We start from the raw sequence: 18,803 nt of genomic DNA on the forward strand, positions 1-18,803 counted from the left end.
GGTGCAGAGAAGGGGCGGGACATAATGGGGCCGCAGAGGCGCGGTGGGGTCAAAGAGGAGGAGTGGGACGTGGGGGACGTGCGGAAGGGAGACATGGGATAGAGGGACACGGTGGCGAAATTGAGGGTGGCGAAACCCAAAGTAGTTGTTCATTTTTACTTTGTAATAAATAGAGTAATGAAGAGGAAAGTTAGGTTTTGTACAAATTAAAGGTGTTTCCAATTGTGCGGTAATTCTACAACAGTTTAAAATGATGGACCCAGCTTTGAATATGCTGCTTGAAAACTCCAAAGCACAAACAATGATGGTAAAAAATTGTACACCGTTTCAGTATAACCTACAAGAAAGCTTAATGTGCATTCTTCACAATGATTTAATGGAAGTCCCAAATTGTATACACAAGACAAGTCTAAATCGTCAGTAGAGACCAAGAAGCAATGGTAGGAGACAAGTTCATTACCCCAGGAAGCAGTCGGTATCATCAATCCAGCAGGAAACAAAGTGTCCTGTAATTGATTCTGTGCTGCTGGGTGGCCGCACGCCCTCCAGTGTGCCAATAACAAGCGGAGGGTTGTAGTAAAGTGCAGCGATGACGACCTGAAGACACATTGTTCGAAGTTCACTGGAGCTCACCTCTCGTGTTAGCCGCTCCAAAGCAGTTTCCACGAACAATGGGATAACCTAGAGACAAATGCACCGAGAAAAAAAGAAAAAGTGATGTCATGTCTGAACTTCAGATTGAGCATCCAAAACAAGAGAAGGAGACATCACCAAGTGAATTCACTTGCATATGGGAAAATGAAGATTTCTTTCTTTAAGGAAAACCAAAAATACATGAATATAAATTGTCACATATATCCATTTTCTTCTGTATAATAAATAACCTTTGAGTAGTTAGTCATAAAATAAATTTTAAAAAGAATAGCTTTATAAGCTATAGCTGTGTCCAATAAGCATCTCAAAAGCATCTCAAAAAGCAAAGCCCACCTGGGTCTGCAATTTACTCAAACAAAACTTCACAAAAATAGGTTAAAGAAATTGTGCATTTTATTGCACAATTGTGGTCTTTCTGTCTTCTACCGACTCCTCTCCGGCCTTGCTCCCCCAGCTCTCTCTGTGCTCTGTCCCCCCAATATTCCTTCAGGTCGCACAAGATCTGCCTGCAACCCTCTTGTGGTTAAACTGCCAAAGTCTAGGCTCTCTGCTCACCTTCACTCTTTCATTCCCCTTTTCTCCCGCCTCTGGAACAAACTCCCCCACTCCCTTCAATCCCACTCCTCCCTCCAGGTCTTTAAAACAGCTGTTCACCACCATCTCTTATCTTCCCCCATCCAAAACCTTGATCTTTTCTACCCCCGGTAATTCACCCCAGAGTCCTTGCAGTGTTCATGTTTTATACCTCTCCCACCTCCCCCCAAGTCCTCCCGATGTCCCTGCTCTCAAATGTTGTGTTTGTGTTCCCCCTCTCTCCCCATCTTGTCTGCCGCTCCCCTTGTTTTTTGTGTTTTGTGTGTCGGTTTGACTTTTTGTGTGATTAATGTTAGCTTTCACGAGCCTCGATCTTGTATACAAAAAAATAAAAAAAATAAATTAGTGTTCTCCATATTCTCGTAATAAAGGTTGGTTGAAAATTTGACAACAAAAGCTGAGAATTCTGATACCGAATGCAGCACAACTATAGTACTTTTCATATTTTGCATTTTTCTGAATAAGATATATATTTTCCAAGAGCATCATTACCTCCACCACCAAAGTTGGACTGAGGTTGTGTTTTCACCCCTGTCTATTTGTTTGTCTGTTTGTGAACAGGATATCTCAAAAAAGTTGGGGATGCATTCGGATGAAACTTGACTGAGACAAAATTTGCTGGACCTGTTGGGTATGTGACGAGGACAAATTGATTAGATTTTGGTGAAGATCCTGAAAAGAAATTTTTGAAATATTTCAAGTGATTCTTCATTTTAGTGATCGGGCCAAAAACAATATATAGCATGATATTTAAAAAAAGGTTGTGGACGGATTATCACAAAACTTAGTGGAAGAGTTGGTTAGGTGACAAGAACAAGCAAATTCGATTTTTCTTCAGGTCTCGATCCAGATCAGGCCTATCAGTGGGATAAAAAACGTAAACTGATCAGCCTGGTGGGTGCATGCACTCAACCAAGTGCTCTTCTAATTTAACATGTGGTACTGCAAAATTCACAAGAAGTCAAAAGAAGAAATCATCAAATTTTGATGCAAAACATTTATGGAGGAAGGTTAATAAAACAAGATTACACAGGACAAAAACATTGTTCCTGATTATTTGGACTATCTTTTTTTTGCGGTGTACAGAAATTATTGTTTAACATGCATGCCTCCTATACAGGACCTGGGCATACCTGTTATTAGAGCTATACTAGTATGCTGAATGGATCAGGATGCAGCAGGACCAAAGGAACGGCAAAGAGAGGCAGACTTGGACAAACAATGGATGTGAGGTGGAATGGGGAGGAGGGCAAGGGATGGGGGGGGGGGGGGACAGGAGAGGATGCATGGGGTGGACACGATGGATACAGAAGAGAACTCTCAGGAGTGAAAACTGGAAATTTGGAAGGAGGAGAGATGGGAGCAGGGGAGGGAAAAAGAGATCATGGTTTTGGATTGGAGAAAATCTCAGATGGTGATGAACAGCTGCCTTGAAGACCTGGAGGGAAGAATGAGATTGAAAAGAATAAGTAAGGTGGTTCCACAGGCGGGGAAAAAGCAATAAATGAGTGGAGGTGAGCAGTGGTTCTAGATTTAGGCAGTTTCACGAGAATATGGAGGACTGCATGCGTCGTGCAGATACCTGAGAGGGAAAAAACATGGAGTGAGCAGAGGGTGCAAGTCTTAACTCGGTGCCACCAAGTTTTAGGAGCGAGACAAGTTTGAAAGTTCATTCTTGATTGGACAGATGTTGTTTTCTGGCTCCACAGAGAGTAGACTCACTTTTTGCGAGCCTTGTGGAATTATCTGAGGTTGTCTTCAGTTGGATTTGCCTTCGAGGAGAAGAATGCAAGTTGTTTTAAAGTTGTTGGCTCACGACAGGATTTGGAGTACCAAGAGCGGGAGAATGAGAACAATATAATTGAAGAGATGGGATGAATCGGTGCATAAGAGAGAGCAGGTTTCTGTGGAAGAGTTTTCAGGCTGAATTTATATCAGTGGTGGTGGATATAGGAGACCATTCCTAATGTGGCTATTTAAAAAAAAATTTAAAATTTTTTTTGTAAATGCAGAAGCAGGTCACGTTATAAACCACAAATGTCAAGGTCCGAGTGTCAATCATCCTAGACCTAGAGAAAATGACCGTCAGCAAGTCGCACACTTTCACACTGTCTCTCCAACATAATTGGCAGATCAAACTAACCAATCTACTTATCTGGACAGTGAGTCAGAGGTGTAAGTCCTTATAACTCACTGGCCTTACCATCTGCTATCACCTTTTATGGGAGGATAATATTTCCAAATCACCATGAAATGTAGATGGCGAGATGCCGCCTGGGTATTCTCCATGTAGAGAGATTCTCCATGTGTCTACTTCATGAGTATTCTCCATGTGTCTACGACCTACTACTTAGGTAGTAGTAGGTCGTAGACAGCAACAGACCAGGGTGGTACCCGGAACCATCTTGCACACTCCGTCAGGATTGCTGCTCTTACTTTCTGTCTCACTCAAACTATCGCTACCGGGATAACTTTAATCTTTCTCGCAAACAAACATGCACTTTTCTTCTCTTTTATTTACAGCCTGGCCTCGATGAGGGCTACACAGCCTGTGCATGGAGCCTCCAACATAAAAAAAACTTCAAGGAATTCTTCATCCACACAGAGCTTATCATGGTGCACAACACTTTCAAACAAAATTCCAGAGTATGGCTTCCTGCTCTGGGATGGTGTTCCTGCTTGCCACCTTACTCATCTCAAGATGGTTTAAAAAAAAAGGTTTTCTGCACCACAGGGATTTTAAGACAGGCAGCGAATACCCAGGAATTGTCACACTCCCACTGGCAGCAATTTGGTCGCCACTCTTTCATACAAGCTTGCATCAGGCCTTGCTTCACACACCCTCTACTACATCCGCTCTTCCTTAGCCAGCCAGCCGAGGTGGCATGCATTCCTCAGTCCAGCCTGCTTGCTCACCTACAAATATTCATACTCTTATCCCCCAATTGTGGACAAGTTTCCTGGTGTCCATTGTCTTGTCCTCCTCACTTTGGTCTTTCAAATATGCTGACCATCATTACCTCCTGCACATCCACAATCTTTGCCACACACCAATTAATTATATGCCACTCTGCCATTCTGCTCCTCTCTGGGCCATTTTTACTGGTTTTTGTTATTCCTCCTCCTTGTGCATATCCCTAATCCCCATATCTCTGTCCCTGCAGTCTATAAACCTGCTTTCCTTTGTAATTTAGCTCCTCCATGAGCATAAGGGGAAAAAAAAAAATCACATTGAAATCCTTGCAGCTTTCTTAATCATAATAATCATTATAATCATGTACCATGACCGATGCAGAGCATTGGCAGTTACTAGGCTATGGTCGTAGTTGGGCCTTTACTCTGACTCAGGAAGTCAGGGCAGGAATTTGGAGTTTTGGCCATGCAATAGCTCACTGACTTTTCGGGAAGAACACCGTGGGATCTTCAACGTTGACCAATGAACGCTGACATGCGAGACATCCAGTTTACCGTAAAGGGTGTTCCAAAAACACCCTGACAACTTTGGTTGTTAATACAGACTTGGCATTTAATATGGAATTTTTTTTTGTGGGGGTGAACTTACTTTTCAAGATGACTTAGAACCAAAAGTTCATTGGAATTATGTTGAAATTATTCTAGATTTTGTTAACGTGACCTTTAAAAGAAACAAAAACCACATATGACATTTCGAAGCAAATAAATTGATCCTTGAAAGTGATGCAAACTGATATCGAACTCAATTCACGGACAGTACTGTGTTAAACTTCTGTGCGTTTTCCAGAAGTATCTCTTTATTTTGCACATTAGCCCAAATTTGTTTTTAACAAAAACAAAAGTTAAATTACGACTGGGATTACGGACAGTAAAATTACAGTTCAGTACTTCGTGTAACCCCCACGAGCATTCAGGAGAGCACGTACACGTCGAGGCATGCTGTTCACGAGATTTGCCAAGGTTTGGACAGGAATCGCTTGCCATGCAGTGACAATAGTCTGCTGCAATTCACGCACAGAGGCAGGCTGCTGGTCCAAGTTGTCGATTTGACACGTTAATTCTGCCCACAAGTTCTCTATCGGATTCATATCCGGGGACATGGCAGGCCACTCCACATGCTCTACACCACGGTCAGCAAGAAAGTGTTGGATCATGTGAGCACGATGAGGCTGTGCATTGTCATCTTGGAAGACAAAGTTTCCTCGAAAGGCTGCAGGAACAAATGGAAGCAATGTTTCTTCCAGAATGGCCCTGTGCTTGAACTGGTTCAGGTTTCCATTCAGAACAACCAGGTCAGTTTTGCCCCCTGCATGAAAAGCAGCCCAAACGGTCACCCCACCACCTCCAGCTTGGACTCTTGGCACTATACAATCTTCGTTGTAGGCTTCATGCACTTGTTTGCGCACTCGGACGCGGCCATCTTGACGATAGACCAGAAATCTAGACTCGTCACTGAAGATCACGTGATTCCAGTGTCCTGGCTGCCATTGACGGTGCTCTCTGGCCCACTGCAATCGGCGCTGGCGGTGTTGTCTGGTCAGACGTGGCTTTCTCAGGGGATGCCTGGCGCGATAGCCTGCTTGAACCAGTCGTTGGTTGACTAGCCTTCTGGATACAGGCACATTTGTCAGTTGCTGCCACTCAGCCCGAAGCCGATTAGCTGACTTGGTACGGCCATTGCGGACTGACCGGTGCAGCTGGCGATCATCCCTCCTTGTGGTTCTGCGGGGACGTCCTGGCCTCGGTATTGGAGTAGGGACACCCCTCTGAGCATTTAGTTTCAGGATATTTGACACCTGACCTTGAGTGATGCCATACTGCCATGCAATAGCACGCTGTTTCATGCCGGAATTTCGTAAAGCCACCACTAAATGACAAACAGCATTGTCGAGTTGACGGACCATCTCCAGGGGAAGCGGCAATAACTTTTGTAGATGTGCAGCAGTTGTTTTCCATGAATACAGAACGCAATAACCCTTATATACCCGATTGTGAAGCCAATCGTCAAATGTACCTGTCCGTACATTTTGTCACGCCACCTGTGATATAATCCTGTTATTGACTTCTTGCTGCGACAGACAATCAGTGACATGGTTCTTTGAACAAATAAATCACCAAAGCGGAAAAGAAACTCACCAGATTGATATACCGAGTTCAGAAAGTAAACCCAAGTCAAGAAAAATATATATATTCCATATTAAATGCCAAGTCTGTATATTTAGAACCACAAATGATACAACAATACCCTTTGGTTTGTATGATACAGAAACTCAAAATTTTGTGTGCACGATCAATACACGTCAATGTGAGCTCCGTTTGTCATGTGCAGGACATCAAGGTGGTACTAGAGTTCTTGCCATGTTTGTGTCCATCAGTGTGCATGCAGCTGTGATTTGAGTACGATTGCGGGTTTGCCACCTTGGTGTTGTAGACATCTTTGACAACACCCCACAGAAAATAATCAAGTGGCGTTAGGTCTGGTGATCGTGGGGGCTGGCGGTAGGTCCATCTCGGCCAACCCAGCGACCTGAAAACGTTTCATTAAGGACGGCTTGAACAAATAAGGCCCAATGAGGGGAAACGACGTCCTGTTGAGAAATGATATCAGGTTGCAGGTCTTCAATCTGTGGGAAGGCGAATCCTTCCAACATGTTCATGTAAATTGATGAGGTCACCATCTCCTCCGCAAAGAAAAACAGACCCACCAAGTGGTCATTGACAAGGAACACCACAAACTAACCTTTGGACTGTTACATATGTGTTCAATGACCACGTGGGGGTTTTCAGAGCCCCAGATTCTCAAATTGTGCTGGTTAACCTTCCCCAATACATGAAAGCAACCTTTGTCTGTGAACATGACCTTTTTCAGATAATCTGCATCATCCTCGATGTGACAGAGCATAAGGAAAACGCCTTGAGTTCAGTTCTGTCATTTGGTTTGAGTTCCTGCAGAATTCACCTTGTTGGCATAAAACTTCAGTGTTTTCTGCAAAATCCTGTGTACAGTCAGTGGTGGTTGGTAGTCCCAGTTCTCTGGATGTGCGTCGGATTGATTTTCTGGGACTTTGTTGAAATGATTCACTCACTCGTTCAACGTCTGCTGCACTTGTGCTTGGCCGACCGGTACTTTTCTGTTTCTGACAACTTCTAGTTTCCTTAAACCTCATGTGACACTCTCTGATACTCGTCCGCAATAGTAGATTCCTTCCATACCTTGTACAGAAATTACGCTTAACATGCGTGTTGGATCTCGTTTTGATGAACCATTCGACACACTGAGCTTTCTCCTGTGGATTCGCAATTTTCTTTTACATTAAACCAACAAACCTGAAGGTCAAGAAAACTATATGAGTTTCTGTATCATATACGACAAAGGTTATTGTTATATCATTTGTAGTACTAAATATATCAACAACCAAAGTTGTCCAGGCCTTTTTGGTACACCCTGTACATCCAAGGGACGGCACACATTGATCAATCACCCTCCGTGTGAAACAACCAGGATGACGGTTCATAGCTGAGTTCGGATTCCAACCCAGGCTAGACAGCCTAAAGGTGTGTGTGCGTGTGTGTATGTGTGTATGTGTATGTGTATGTAACTCTAGTCCATCCTGCCAGCCCTTTGCAGCTTTATCAATGTAACTTAGCATAAAGAAAATCATTATGCTTTTCTGACTACTTTACTTTCATGAAGTTGTTGATACTTTTGTCGGTAAAATATCATCTGTATTTGAAGGAAAAAGGGTATCTGGGATGCCAAAGCATATAAACCATCTATAGTCATTGGCTTAGCGGTTAGGGTGCCGGATTGGGATCCTAGGATCCTGGGTTCGAATCCCGGTCGATCGCTGAATTAACGCCAGGGGGTTGACTAAGCCTGTCATCCTTCTGAGGTCGGCAAATTGAGTACCAGCTTGCTGGGATGAATGATCCCGGTGTGTACCCCGGCTTAGAATAGGTACACCGTATCCCTGCGCATCGTAAGAGGCAACCAAGGGTTGGCGTCAGGAAGGGCATCCGGCCATAAAAACATTGCCTCAAACAGGGAACCATGATTGTCATGGGGCCCGCAAGGCTAACCCCCGCTCTAGCAGGGAAAATGGCCTTAAAACGATCATTCATTCATTTATTCAGTCATTGTTTTGAAGTTTTCTTGAAGTCTGTAATAACCCCAGACGATTGGAGCAGTCAATTTCAATTGTCAAATCAGTTTTTCCTCAGTCACTATCCTTAATACTATTAAAGGTGTTCAAATAGTTCCAGTACCAGGTTTTTCATCACCTTAGTGGCATGGTTGTTTTGATTTTTATGCTCATTATAAGCTCTCTTTTTATATAGCAGGGGTGGGAAAATTTTCTCACCCGACGAACCAAATACCAATGTTATTTTATGACCGTGAAGAAGAAGACAAACCATTTCACATGTATTCTGCAGCGTCAGCACGATTTTATTAAAGGATTCACATCCGAGCAGCAACTGGTAGTGTTGTCATAACCATAACACTGCCAGTCGCTGCTGAATGCTGTGGGTCTCATTATGGATGGGAGCTACTTGATGTCAGGCTGATATATCATATGGTACAGAAGAGCTCAGTGAAGTATTTGTCAATCAACACATGGGGTTTCAATTTCACGAACTTGATCACAGAGTAGAGCGATTTGCCGGATATTCTGCCTAATATTGATACAAGACACACGCTAGTCTTCTCGAGTTGTGGATACCTGGCACTTGTCTACATAACTAGATTGTAGTAAACTGCAAATTAGGAACCATTGGTACACCTATGCCCTCCTGGAGAGCCAGTCATTGCATTTCCACAGCAGAAGTATCTGACACCAGAGGTTTTGTGGTGAGGGTTAGGAAGGCAAGGTCAGGTTTCAAGTTCTGAATGTCTTCAAATCTGACAGGAGAATAACCATGAATCCTTGCAATTTGCTGCTGTATTTTTCTCCAAGTTTGCTCTTCTGCTTCAATTATAGAGAATATTTTTTGTATATTCTTGAGATGAGAAAAGCGATTAAAGTCTTTCAACTTTTGGTTCCCCCACAAAATATAATGTGTTCTGGAGAGTGAAGATTGTGTCAGTCAGGCAAGAAATGAGTTTACTATTTCTTTGGAGGGCCAAGTTCAGATTTTTATTGTACACCGCTCCTTTCCTATGCCATCTCCAGGCATTGCAAATCGTCATTGCCGGGCACCAAAGGGGGCTCGGCAGTGACGCACGCTGAAAGAGAGTACTCAGTTTTCACTCTGGTTTCTTGTTTGTTTTCTTGTTGTACACCGCTCCTTTCCTATGCCATCTCCAGGCATTGCAAATCGTCATTGCCGGGCACCAAAGGGGGCTCGGCAGTGACGCACACTGAAAGAGAGTACTCAGTTTTCACTCTGGTTTCTTGTTTGTTTTCTTGTTTTCTTTCTTGTTTGTTTGTTTTCTTTCTTGGTTGTCCGGGCGATATCTCAGCCATCCTTTGAGCTAGGAAGCTGAAATTTCAGCACAATAGTGAGCAAGTCCTTTGTCAAAAACGGTATTTTTTTTTTTTTGATTAATCAATAAATTGAGGAGTTATTTAATTATTAGCGATTAATTAAGTACTTATTTAATTAATCAAATTTCCTTTCTCTTCTGACCATTAACTCAGGCACCTTTTGAGTTAGGAAGCTGATATTTGGACATGCCAATGACCAGGTGATTAGACTGCAAAGGATATTTTTGATTTATTAATTAATCAATTAATCGATTAATTATTTAATTATTCGATTAATGACAAAAAATTTTTTTTTTTTAAAGTTACAGATTCTGATGAAATAGTGGTAGTTTATGTGTTCTCTGACCAAATTGATTAATAATTTAATTTTTTTATGATTATTATTTATTTATTTTCATTATTAATCATTTATTTATTTTCTTTCTCATTTGGCCAATATCTCAGGCACCTTTTGAGCTGGGAAGCTAATATTTGGACATGAGTGACCAAGTGATGTGGCTATCAAGGATATTTTTGATTTATTGATTAATCATTTAATCGATTAATTATTTATTGATTAATCGATTAATTATTTATTGAGTAATCAATTAATTATTTAATTTTTTATTAATGACTTATTTAATTAAATTTCTGAAAGATACATCTTCGGATGAAGCACTAGTGGTTTCGTTATGCTATTAGCCAATTGATTATGAAAATATTTTGTGATAATCTTTTATTGATTTTAATTATACAATTAATCAATCAATTAGTGTACACCTCTCCCTCCCAATGCAGCCTCAATGAGCTGCACTGCGGTATTGCCGGGTGCCGGAGGCGCCCCGGCAATGACGCTCTGTAGGATATTTAATTATTTGGCATGGGGGCGGTGTACTTTGAATGTATGTGTACTTGTTTTCTTTCTTGTTTGTTTGTTTTCTTTCTTGGTTGTCCGGGCGATATCTCAGCCATCCTTTGAGCTAGGAAGCTGAAATTTCAGCACAATAGTGAGCAAGTCCTTTGTCAAAAACGGTATTTTTTTTTTTTGATTAATCAATAAATTGAGGAGTTATTTAATTATTAGCGATTAATTAAGTACTTATTTAATTAATCAAATTTCCTTTCTCTTCTGACCATTAACTCAGGCACCTTTTGAGTTAGGAAGCTGATATTTGGACATGCCAATGACCAGGTGATTAGACTGCAAAGGATATTTTTGATTTATTAATTAATCAATTAATCGATTAATTATTTAATTATTCGATTAATGACAAAAAATTTTTTTTTTTTTAAGTTACAGATTCTGATGAAATAGTGGTAGTTTATGTGTTCTCTGACCAAATTGATTAATAATTTAATTTTTTTATGATTATTATTTATTTATTTTCATTATTAATCATTTATTTATTTTCTTTCTCATTTGGCCAATATCTCAGGCACCTTTTGAGCTGGGAAGCTAATATTTGGACATGAGTGACCAAGTGATGTGGCTATCAAGGATATTTTTGATTTATTGATTAATCATTTCATCTATTAATTATTTATTGATTAATCGATTAATTATTTATTGAGTAATCAATTAATTATTTAATTTTTTATAAATGACTTATTTAATTAAATTTCTAAAAGATACATCTTCGGATGAAGCACTAGTGGTTTAGTTATGCGATTAGCCAATTGATTATGAAAATATTTTGTGATAATCTTTTATTGATTTTAATTATACAATTAATCAATCAATTAGTGTACACCTCTCCCTCCCAATGCAGCCTCAATGAGCTGCACTGCGGTATTGCCGGGCGCCGGAGGCGCCCCGGCAATGCCGCGCTGCAGCATATTTAATTATTTGGCATGGGGCGGTGTACTTTGAATGTATGTGTACTTGTTTTTTATTTTTTTTTGTATACAGAATCGAGGCTCGTGAAAGAGCTAACATTTATCAAACAAACAAATCAAACAAACAAGCAAACAAAGTATATAAAAAGGGGAGCGGTAGACAAGATGGGGAGAGAAGGGGAAGCACACAAACACAACATTTGAGAGCAGGGACATCGGGAGATGTGTGGGAGGGAGAGGGCTTGGGGGGAGGCAGGATAGGTATAAAATGCAAGGACACCAAGGACTTCCAGGAAACAAGTTGGTATTTCAAAAAAGTGGATTTGGGGTGAAATTAGTGGGGGTAGAAAAGATCAAGGTTTTGGATGGGGGAAGATAAGAGATGGTGGTGAACAGCTGATTTGAAGACCTGGAGAGAGGAGTGGGATTGAAGAGAGTGAGGGAGTTTGTTCCAGAGGCAGGAGAAAAGAGGAATGAAGGAGTGAAGGTGAGCAGAGAGTCTTGATTTTGGCAGTTTAACCATAAGAGGGTTGCAGGCAGATCTTGTGCGACCTGTAGGAATATTTGGGGGACAGAGCACAGAGAGAGCTGGGGGAGCAAGGCCGGAGAGGAGTCGGTAGAAGACACAAAGACCACCAACCTACTTGCGGTGAGTAAGTGAAAGGCCCTCGGAGACAGCGTCATCGCGGGAGATTCCAATGATTCTGAACGCTTTGGTTTCAACAGCGTGAAGACGAGCTAGGTGTGAGGCAGGAGCACCAGCCCAGAGGGGAGAGCAGTACTCCATTGAGCTGCGGATGAAAGCCTTGTATGTGATGAGGAGCTCAGGTGTGCCAAGGAAGGACTTCGCATGACGGAGGATGCCCGTTCGGCGACTGGCTTTGGAGGCCAGGTTGGAAATGTGGTTTTCCCAGAAAAGATCATGGCAGATAGTGAGACCCAAAAGCTTGAGTGACAGAACTTCTTGGAGAGGATTATTCAGAAAGTAGATGGGAGGGTTGTCCAGTCGATCTTTTCAGAGAGACATCGTAAGAGTGTGAGATTTGTCAGGATTGAAAGACATGTTCCACTTGTTTGCCCAGTCTGTGATTTTGTCCAGGTCTGCAGAGAGTGAGGAGGCTGCAGACTGCCGATCTGAGGGATGAGGAATGGAGTGGCAGAGAGTGGAGTCATCAGCAAAGAGATAGAGAGGATTTTCAAGAGAGTCAGAGAGATCACTGATATCGCATATATCGCAGATGTTGAATAACATCAGTACGGAACATGAAGTTGGTCAATAACTGTGAATCCTCCAGTTGTATTTGGCCTTTCCTTTTCTTCAAGGAATGCCTTAACTGGCTCCAACATTTCAACAAATCAGGTTAAGGCATTGCTGGTACAGATATCCACTCTTCCTCTATCTGTGTGTGTATATTCCCTTCCCCTATATCCCCTATCTACATATTGTTGCACAACCGCCGAAATTAATATCTGGCGGTCGCGGATTGCTGATCACAAAGGCTTTAACCCCGAGGCGGAAACTCAATGGCGGATTCCAAAATCTAAAACACCGAAGCGCGCGGAATGGAGGGACGTGGCGCAAGTCCCCGCAGCCTTAACTGTGAAATCAACCACCCGGTAAACTGCGTTCAGGTATTTGTACAAAAAGTAATACAAGGGTTTATTAAATAAAGGCAGGGACAGGAAAAACACGCACCGGTAAATCTAATATTCTAATCAGGACGTCCCCACTCACACCTCAGATACAAACGAGGGGCTGCGAACTAAAGAAAAGAAACATGTTCATTGTGTAAAATGTAATCGCGGATGCGGCCTTATCTCGTCTTGTCCGTCCAATCTCCGCTGCACACCACGAGGTCCCTTGCTCCAGCGCCCCAGCACCGCGAAGGCCCGGGCCAGCGCCCACTCCAGGCTCCTCGTCGACCCCCACGAGGTCCGTGCACCAAAGGTGCAACGCAGGGCTGCACGAAGCAAGCGAACTCCACTCGGGCTCGGACTCAAGCCAACTCTCAAGCCAACCAGGGCCAGGACTCTCTCAACTCGGGATCGCACCGGGACTGTACTCAACTCAACGCCAACTCCTCTGGCCTGCACTGTGCACAAACTCAGGATCAGATCTGAACTGAACTGAACTCTGGTAATCGCGTCCGGCCCCCGTTCATATCCCAGGCCGGTGACGTCCGCATTGGCGCACTGCTCTGCCAAACAGAGCCTCCCCCGACTCGCCAGCTCGTCCAGGGGCACACCCACTGCGTCACTCCAACTCTCGTCCCTGCTCCTTGTGTTGTAGCACGTGCTATGCGAGGTGGATAGGCCTCGCGGAGGTGTAAATGGTGGCGGCCATTTGTGGCGGTGTTCTGGCCTGATTTCTTCCTAAGTCATGTCAGGGGGGAAGGGCGTCATTAATGTTGTACTGAAGGTCCTAACTAGTGTCTACGTGGTCTGCAGTGCCATAAGGGACAAAGGTTTGACTACTAGGTGACATACAAGGGCTCTACTCATTAACCCCGACACTACCGATCACCCAAATCTCCTGGTAGATCCACAGTTATACACCTTGACCGACAAAACGCCTAAACACACAGAAATTACAGGTAGATTCCCTATCGCGACAGTCGAAGCATGTTACCTACTCAGATGTGCTGTGAATGAATATATCACTACCCAAATTCGTAACACAGCCACCCCCACCCCCCCCCCCCCCCTGGAACCGTAGCTCCTGCAAGGTTCACTGCAGGCGCTACCATTCCAGCCTTAACACTTACTGTCACACACTTAATTAACCTATGAAATAAATCAGAAAGGGCTGTGGGAAGTGAGTCGGGCTACCTACCAACATTTCCTTAACATTCTAAACCCCTTAATAATCATGCAATGATGTATTTACAATGGTCTTCATTGCTCCTGCAAAGGGAGGAAACAAACAACACGCAACCCTAACTTAACCACAAACTTAAACCTGACTCAAAATTAAAAACTCTAACCTTTGTACATACCCCGGTCTACAGACCGTGTCCCCCGGTGGATGCCACAAGACACAACCTTACCTGCGGGGCCATCCCCAATGCACCCCCGCAATTTCCACGGGCCCTGTCCAGGTGTTACAGGTGAGTGACATGGCTCGGTGGATTTCGCCCACATTCATTCAACACAAACCCCTTATCCACACATTCTCATTCCAAAACTCACCAAGGCATTTCAAAAGTCAACAAAGCACTTACACAATACACCCCCCTGCAGGACCATGGCATTGATGTCATTCGTGTGTGTGCATTCCTCAATGAGGCAGCGGGGAGGTACCGCACAAAAAGATGGTGGGGGCACTTCAGGCTGTGGTGCCCGCAGTCCCAAAAACAAGTCAACCGACTTACAAGTTCATTGCCCCCCCCCCCCCCCCTTTACCTCTTGGCCCATGGCAGCCCAACAGCCCCTTTTCCGCCGTTACCCCGCCGGTGAGGGTCTCCACACACACCATGCTCCTCCGCGGTCTCCTGCTTCAGCGCAGCAACACGGGTCACCGGGGGACTTCCTCACCCCACGGCGCCCAACCAGACCCTCCACCGACGAGCTCCAATTTCCAGATACCACCGGCTGCCAGGGGTAATTGCCGCAGAGGGCAGGCATCGCTCCTCAGAGCTTGATCCGTACCTGCGGACACACACACCTTCCCCACCCACAAGATCCCCAAAACACACTTCCTCCCCCGCTGCCATTCAATTCTCAGCACAACTCAGCACAATTCATAGAAATGGTTCAAAAGATGTTTCAAAGCTTTGCCATGGCCTGCTCTCATGTGAAATTCCCCAGTTCACAGTTCAAATCCTTAAACATTTCCAAAACTCCATAATCATCACTCACTCTCCAGTTTCCACTCTCACGACCACATCAAAACACATAACCACAACACAAAAACATACGCCACCCACAAGACACTGTGTGGCCTCCATTCCATCCGCTCACCGGCAACAGTCATCACCCTCACCCGCCTCCCAACTCCAAATTACATGTCCCCAAAATTTCCACAAGCAAGTCCTGAAGCCTGGGACAGTAACCATCAAGGCCTTACCTCGACGCACAGGTAACTTCCGGTTGGTCAAGCCCAAAGTGCAATCCACCCTCAAAATCCCATAATTTCTCATTGGGCCTATCAAATCTCACCAAATTTCTCTTTTGTCCCCACTATACTGGCAGGTATGTGGATCCGCATCCAACAGTGATCATCACGACACAACTACCAGTGGCTACGTGCAAGGGTCATCTTGCAAGGGTCATCGGGACAAGGTGAGCAGTCAAAACGCCAACATGGCCCATGAGTGTCCATAAGGGTGCGACCCACCATCCATCCTTCGGCCCCCCTGCGAGGAACACAGCTGCACCAGCCCCAGCTGGCCAATGTGGTGAGCACCTGCTGCCACAACACACACTACCGCAAACACAACCTCGGCCCTGGGGAAGACGGTCGCAGTGCGTGGCATTCCCCTCACGTCACCTACGCCGCCCTCCCGTCCCCCAGTCCACAGAACCGCAGCCCCCCCCAGTGCTCACCCACACTTGACCACACCAAGGTCCAGTCAACAGCCATGCTCCATCAGGAGACCCACCCAGAAGACATGGTCCACACACCTCGGACACCCATAACACCACGTTGACCCTCAGACCACACAACTACATCCCCATGATCCCGCGTCCCAAATATCAGCACAGTCGCCCCCGCAACCAGTTGAAAGCTGTCCTGCTACCCTATCAATTTTTATCACAGCCTCCAACACTCTGGTCAAGCACACCTGAATCAATAATGGTGTCACTATACAGTGTCCACCATGACATTTCAAAATTCACCCTTAAATTTGCATCTAACCCGCAGATTACCCATGCCAAACATTTTTCACATTTCACGAACTCACCAAAGAAAGATGCTTTGCCATACATATGCCAGCCGAGCATGGCCCATATGCTCGGCTCTTTACACATTCCAAATTCAACAACCCCATGGCTCCCTTCCCAAACCGAGAGTCCATAAATCATAACGGAGCATCTGTGGAAGGTCACTCTCACACCATCACGTTCCACAGATGCCCCAATGGTTGTCCGGCAGGCTGTCTCATTCCTGTCCATTCGGTTTGACCCACGTCCATAGACCAACCACCATGCCAGGTCACCACATGCTGGTTGTCCCAAAGTCTCAGGAGGAGGGTGCCAGGCCGCATGCCCGGGTGGTCACTACATCAGGCCCAAGCTGGCCGTCTGCAGTGCCACCACCAAAGCGTGACTCACAACACCTCCACCTAGTGGTCCTCAATAAATGCCATCCCAGGCTTGAGAAACCACCTCGGACCCCCTGGAGGACTTAACCCCTACGAGGGTCCGGTGACCCTGTCGGTCCGAGCCACCAGCTCGGACGGCTCCCCGATGGACAAGGGACGCCACACTCCACCAGACACCCCATGGGACCCAGGTCGTACCTCGACACCCAAGGCTGGACCCCACGTCCAAATCTCGCCATCACAGCCCCCCAGCTGGCTGGCATAACCAAATTTTCAAAGGAGCAACTTTTCCCCAAGGCCACCACCCATGACCTCTCCTGGTCCAAACTCCGCAGCCCGGGGACCAACTCTCCCCATGGCTGCGCCAAATCAAACTCCCATTTTAATTTAACTTTAAATTTTATTTTAGAAAGTTTGGCTCCAGATGTCCAATCACCGCAGCTGCAGGTAACAACCTCTACCACCGGTTGTTCTGCCCCTCCCTGCAGCTGGTCCAAATTCCCTAAAGGGAACAAATTTCCCGAGGCTCGACCTCCCGACACCCCAAGGTCCAAATCCAGCCCTGAGTCAAAACACTCCCCCAGCTGGGTATCCAATTTCGGAGCCTCTGTTGCCCAATCGATATGCACGGTGAGGGTCCCCATGGTCACCACAACCACCTCCTCGGATCGACTCACCTCATTACCCAGGCTCCTTTGGCCAACAAACGGATTCCAAAATCCGTTTTTTCGGATTTTTCCGATTTTCCGAAAATCCGATACTTTTCAGAAGTATCCAATTTCGGAGCCTCTGTTGCCCAATCGATATGCACGGTGAGGGTCCCCACGGTCACCACAACCACCTCCTCGGATCGACTCACCTCATTACCCAGGCTCCTTTGGGCCTGGTCAAACCCTACCTCCATGGGACTGTCCCAGTATCCCAGGTCCCCAGCCGCTGGATCAAATCATCCTCATAATCATCCCCATCGTCATCACAACTCATTTCTGGCCCCGCCAGGCTTTCATCAATATCCCCAATAAATACCCGGTCCGGCTCCATTACCCGGACCCCCACTTGCTCTGCACCACCGCCCTGGCACAGCAAGGATTCAATTCCATCCCCCTGTTGAGGTGTTGTGGCAATGTGACATCCACCCGGTCCCGACAAACAACCAGGCCACCAGGTGGGAAACACTCCCAATTACAATTCTCACATGCAGTCTCCCCATCTACCTGTCTCCATTTCTCACACCATATCCGTAACCCCCATGAACTCCGTCAAAACCATCCATACTCCTTCCCACATGTCCATTTAGGTCTCCTCCTACCACAACAACTTCCTCATCTTTCACGTTTTCCATCAGCTTCTCTATCGCACACCAGAACTTGTCCTTCTCTTCACACCTGGCAAACCAACACATGCACCAAACCAACACATCCGCCAAACCACCACATATGCCAAACCAACACAAAAGCCAAACCAACACATCCGCCAACCCAAGACATCCGCCAAACCAACACAACCGCCAAACCAACACATCCGCCAAAACAACACAACCGCCAAACCAACACAGGCGCCAAACCAACACATCCGCCAAACCAACACACCCACGCCAAACCAACACATCCGCGAAACCAACACACACCCTGAAGACCCAAAACACCCCGAAGACCCAAAACACCCCAAAGACCCAAAACACCCCCAAAGACCCAAACACCTTGAAGACCCAAAACACCTCGAAGACCCAAAACACCTCGAAGACCCAAAACACCCCGAAGACCCACCAAATGTGTAATTTATGTAGGGGACTCGACTCAAATCGGCTGGTGGGGTCTCGTCAGGGGGTCGTCAAAATCGTCCGGGGCGTAGGCGGTTGGCTAAAGGTGTTGAAAGAAGAAATGCGGGCAAGGGTGTTAACAAGGGGAGATGCAGCATGTGTGTGTGCGTTTATGTGTGTGTGCGTTTATGTGTGTGCGCGTTTATGTGTGTGCGCGTTTATGTGTGTGCGCGTTTATGTGTGTGCGCGTTTATGTGT

The 18,803-nt window shown here is 45.3% G+C and overlaps 1 protein-coding gene across 3 annotated transcripts in view; it reads right to left on the minus strand.

Moving 5' to 3' along the window:
• Window positions 1-18,803, minus strand: part of LOC137429608 (importin-7) — a 154,222-nt gene that overhangs the window by 31,016 nt on the left and 104,403 nt on the right. For all 3 annotated transcript variants that reach the window (XM_078777984.1, XM_078777982.1, XM_078777985.1), the window contains one exon: window positions 461-681. In XM_078777984.1, coding sequence (XP_078634110.1) covers window positions 461-681 — 221 coding nt within the window. The remainder of the gene's footprint in view (window positions 1-460; window positions 682-18,803) is intronic.

This window comes from Myxine glutinosa, chromosome 1 (assembly GCF_964187855.1).
Source record: "Myxine glutinosa chromosome 1, kmMyxGlut1.1, whole genome shotgun sequence".
NCBI lineage: Eukaryota > Metazoa > Chordata > Myxini > Myxiniformes > Myxinidae > Myxine > Myxine glutinosa.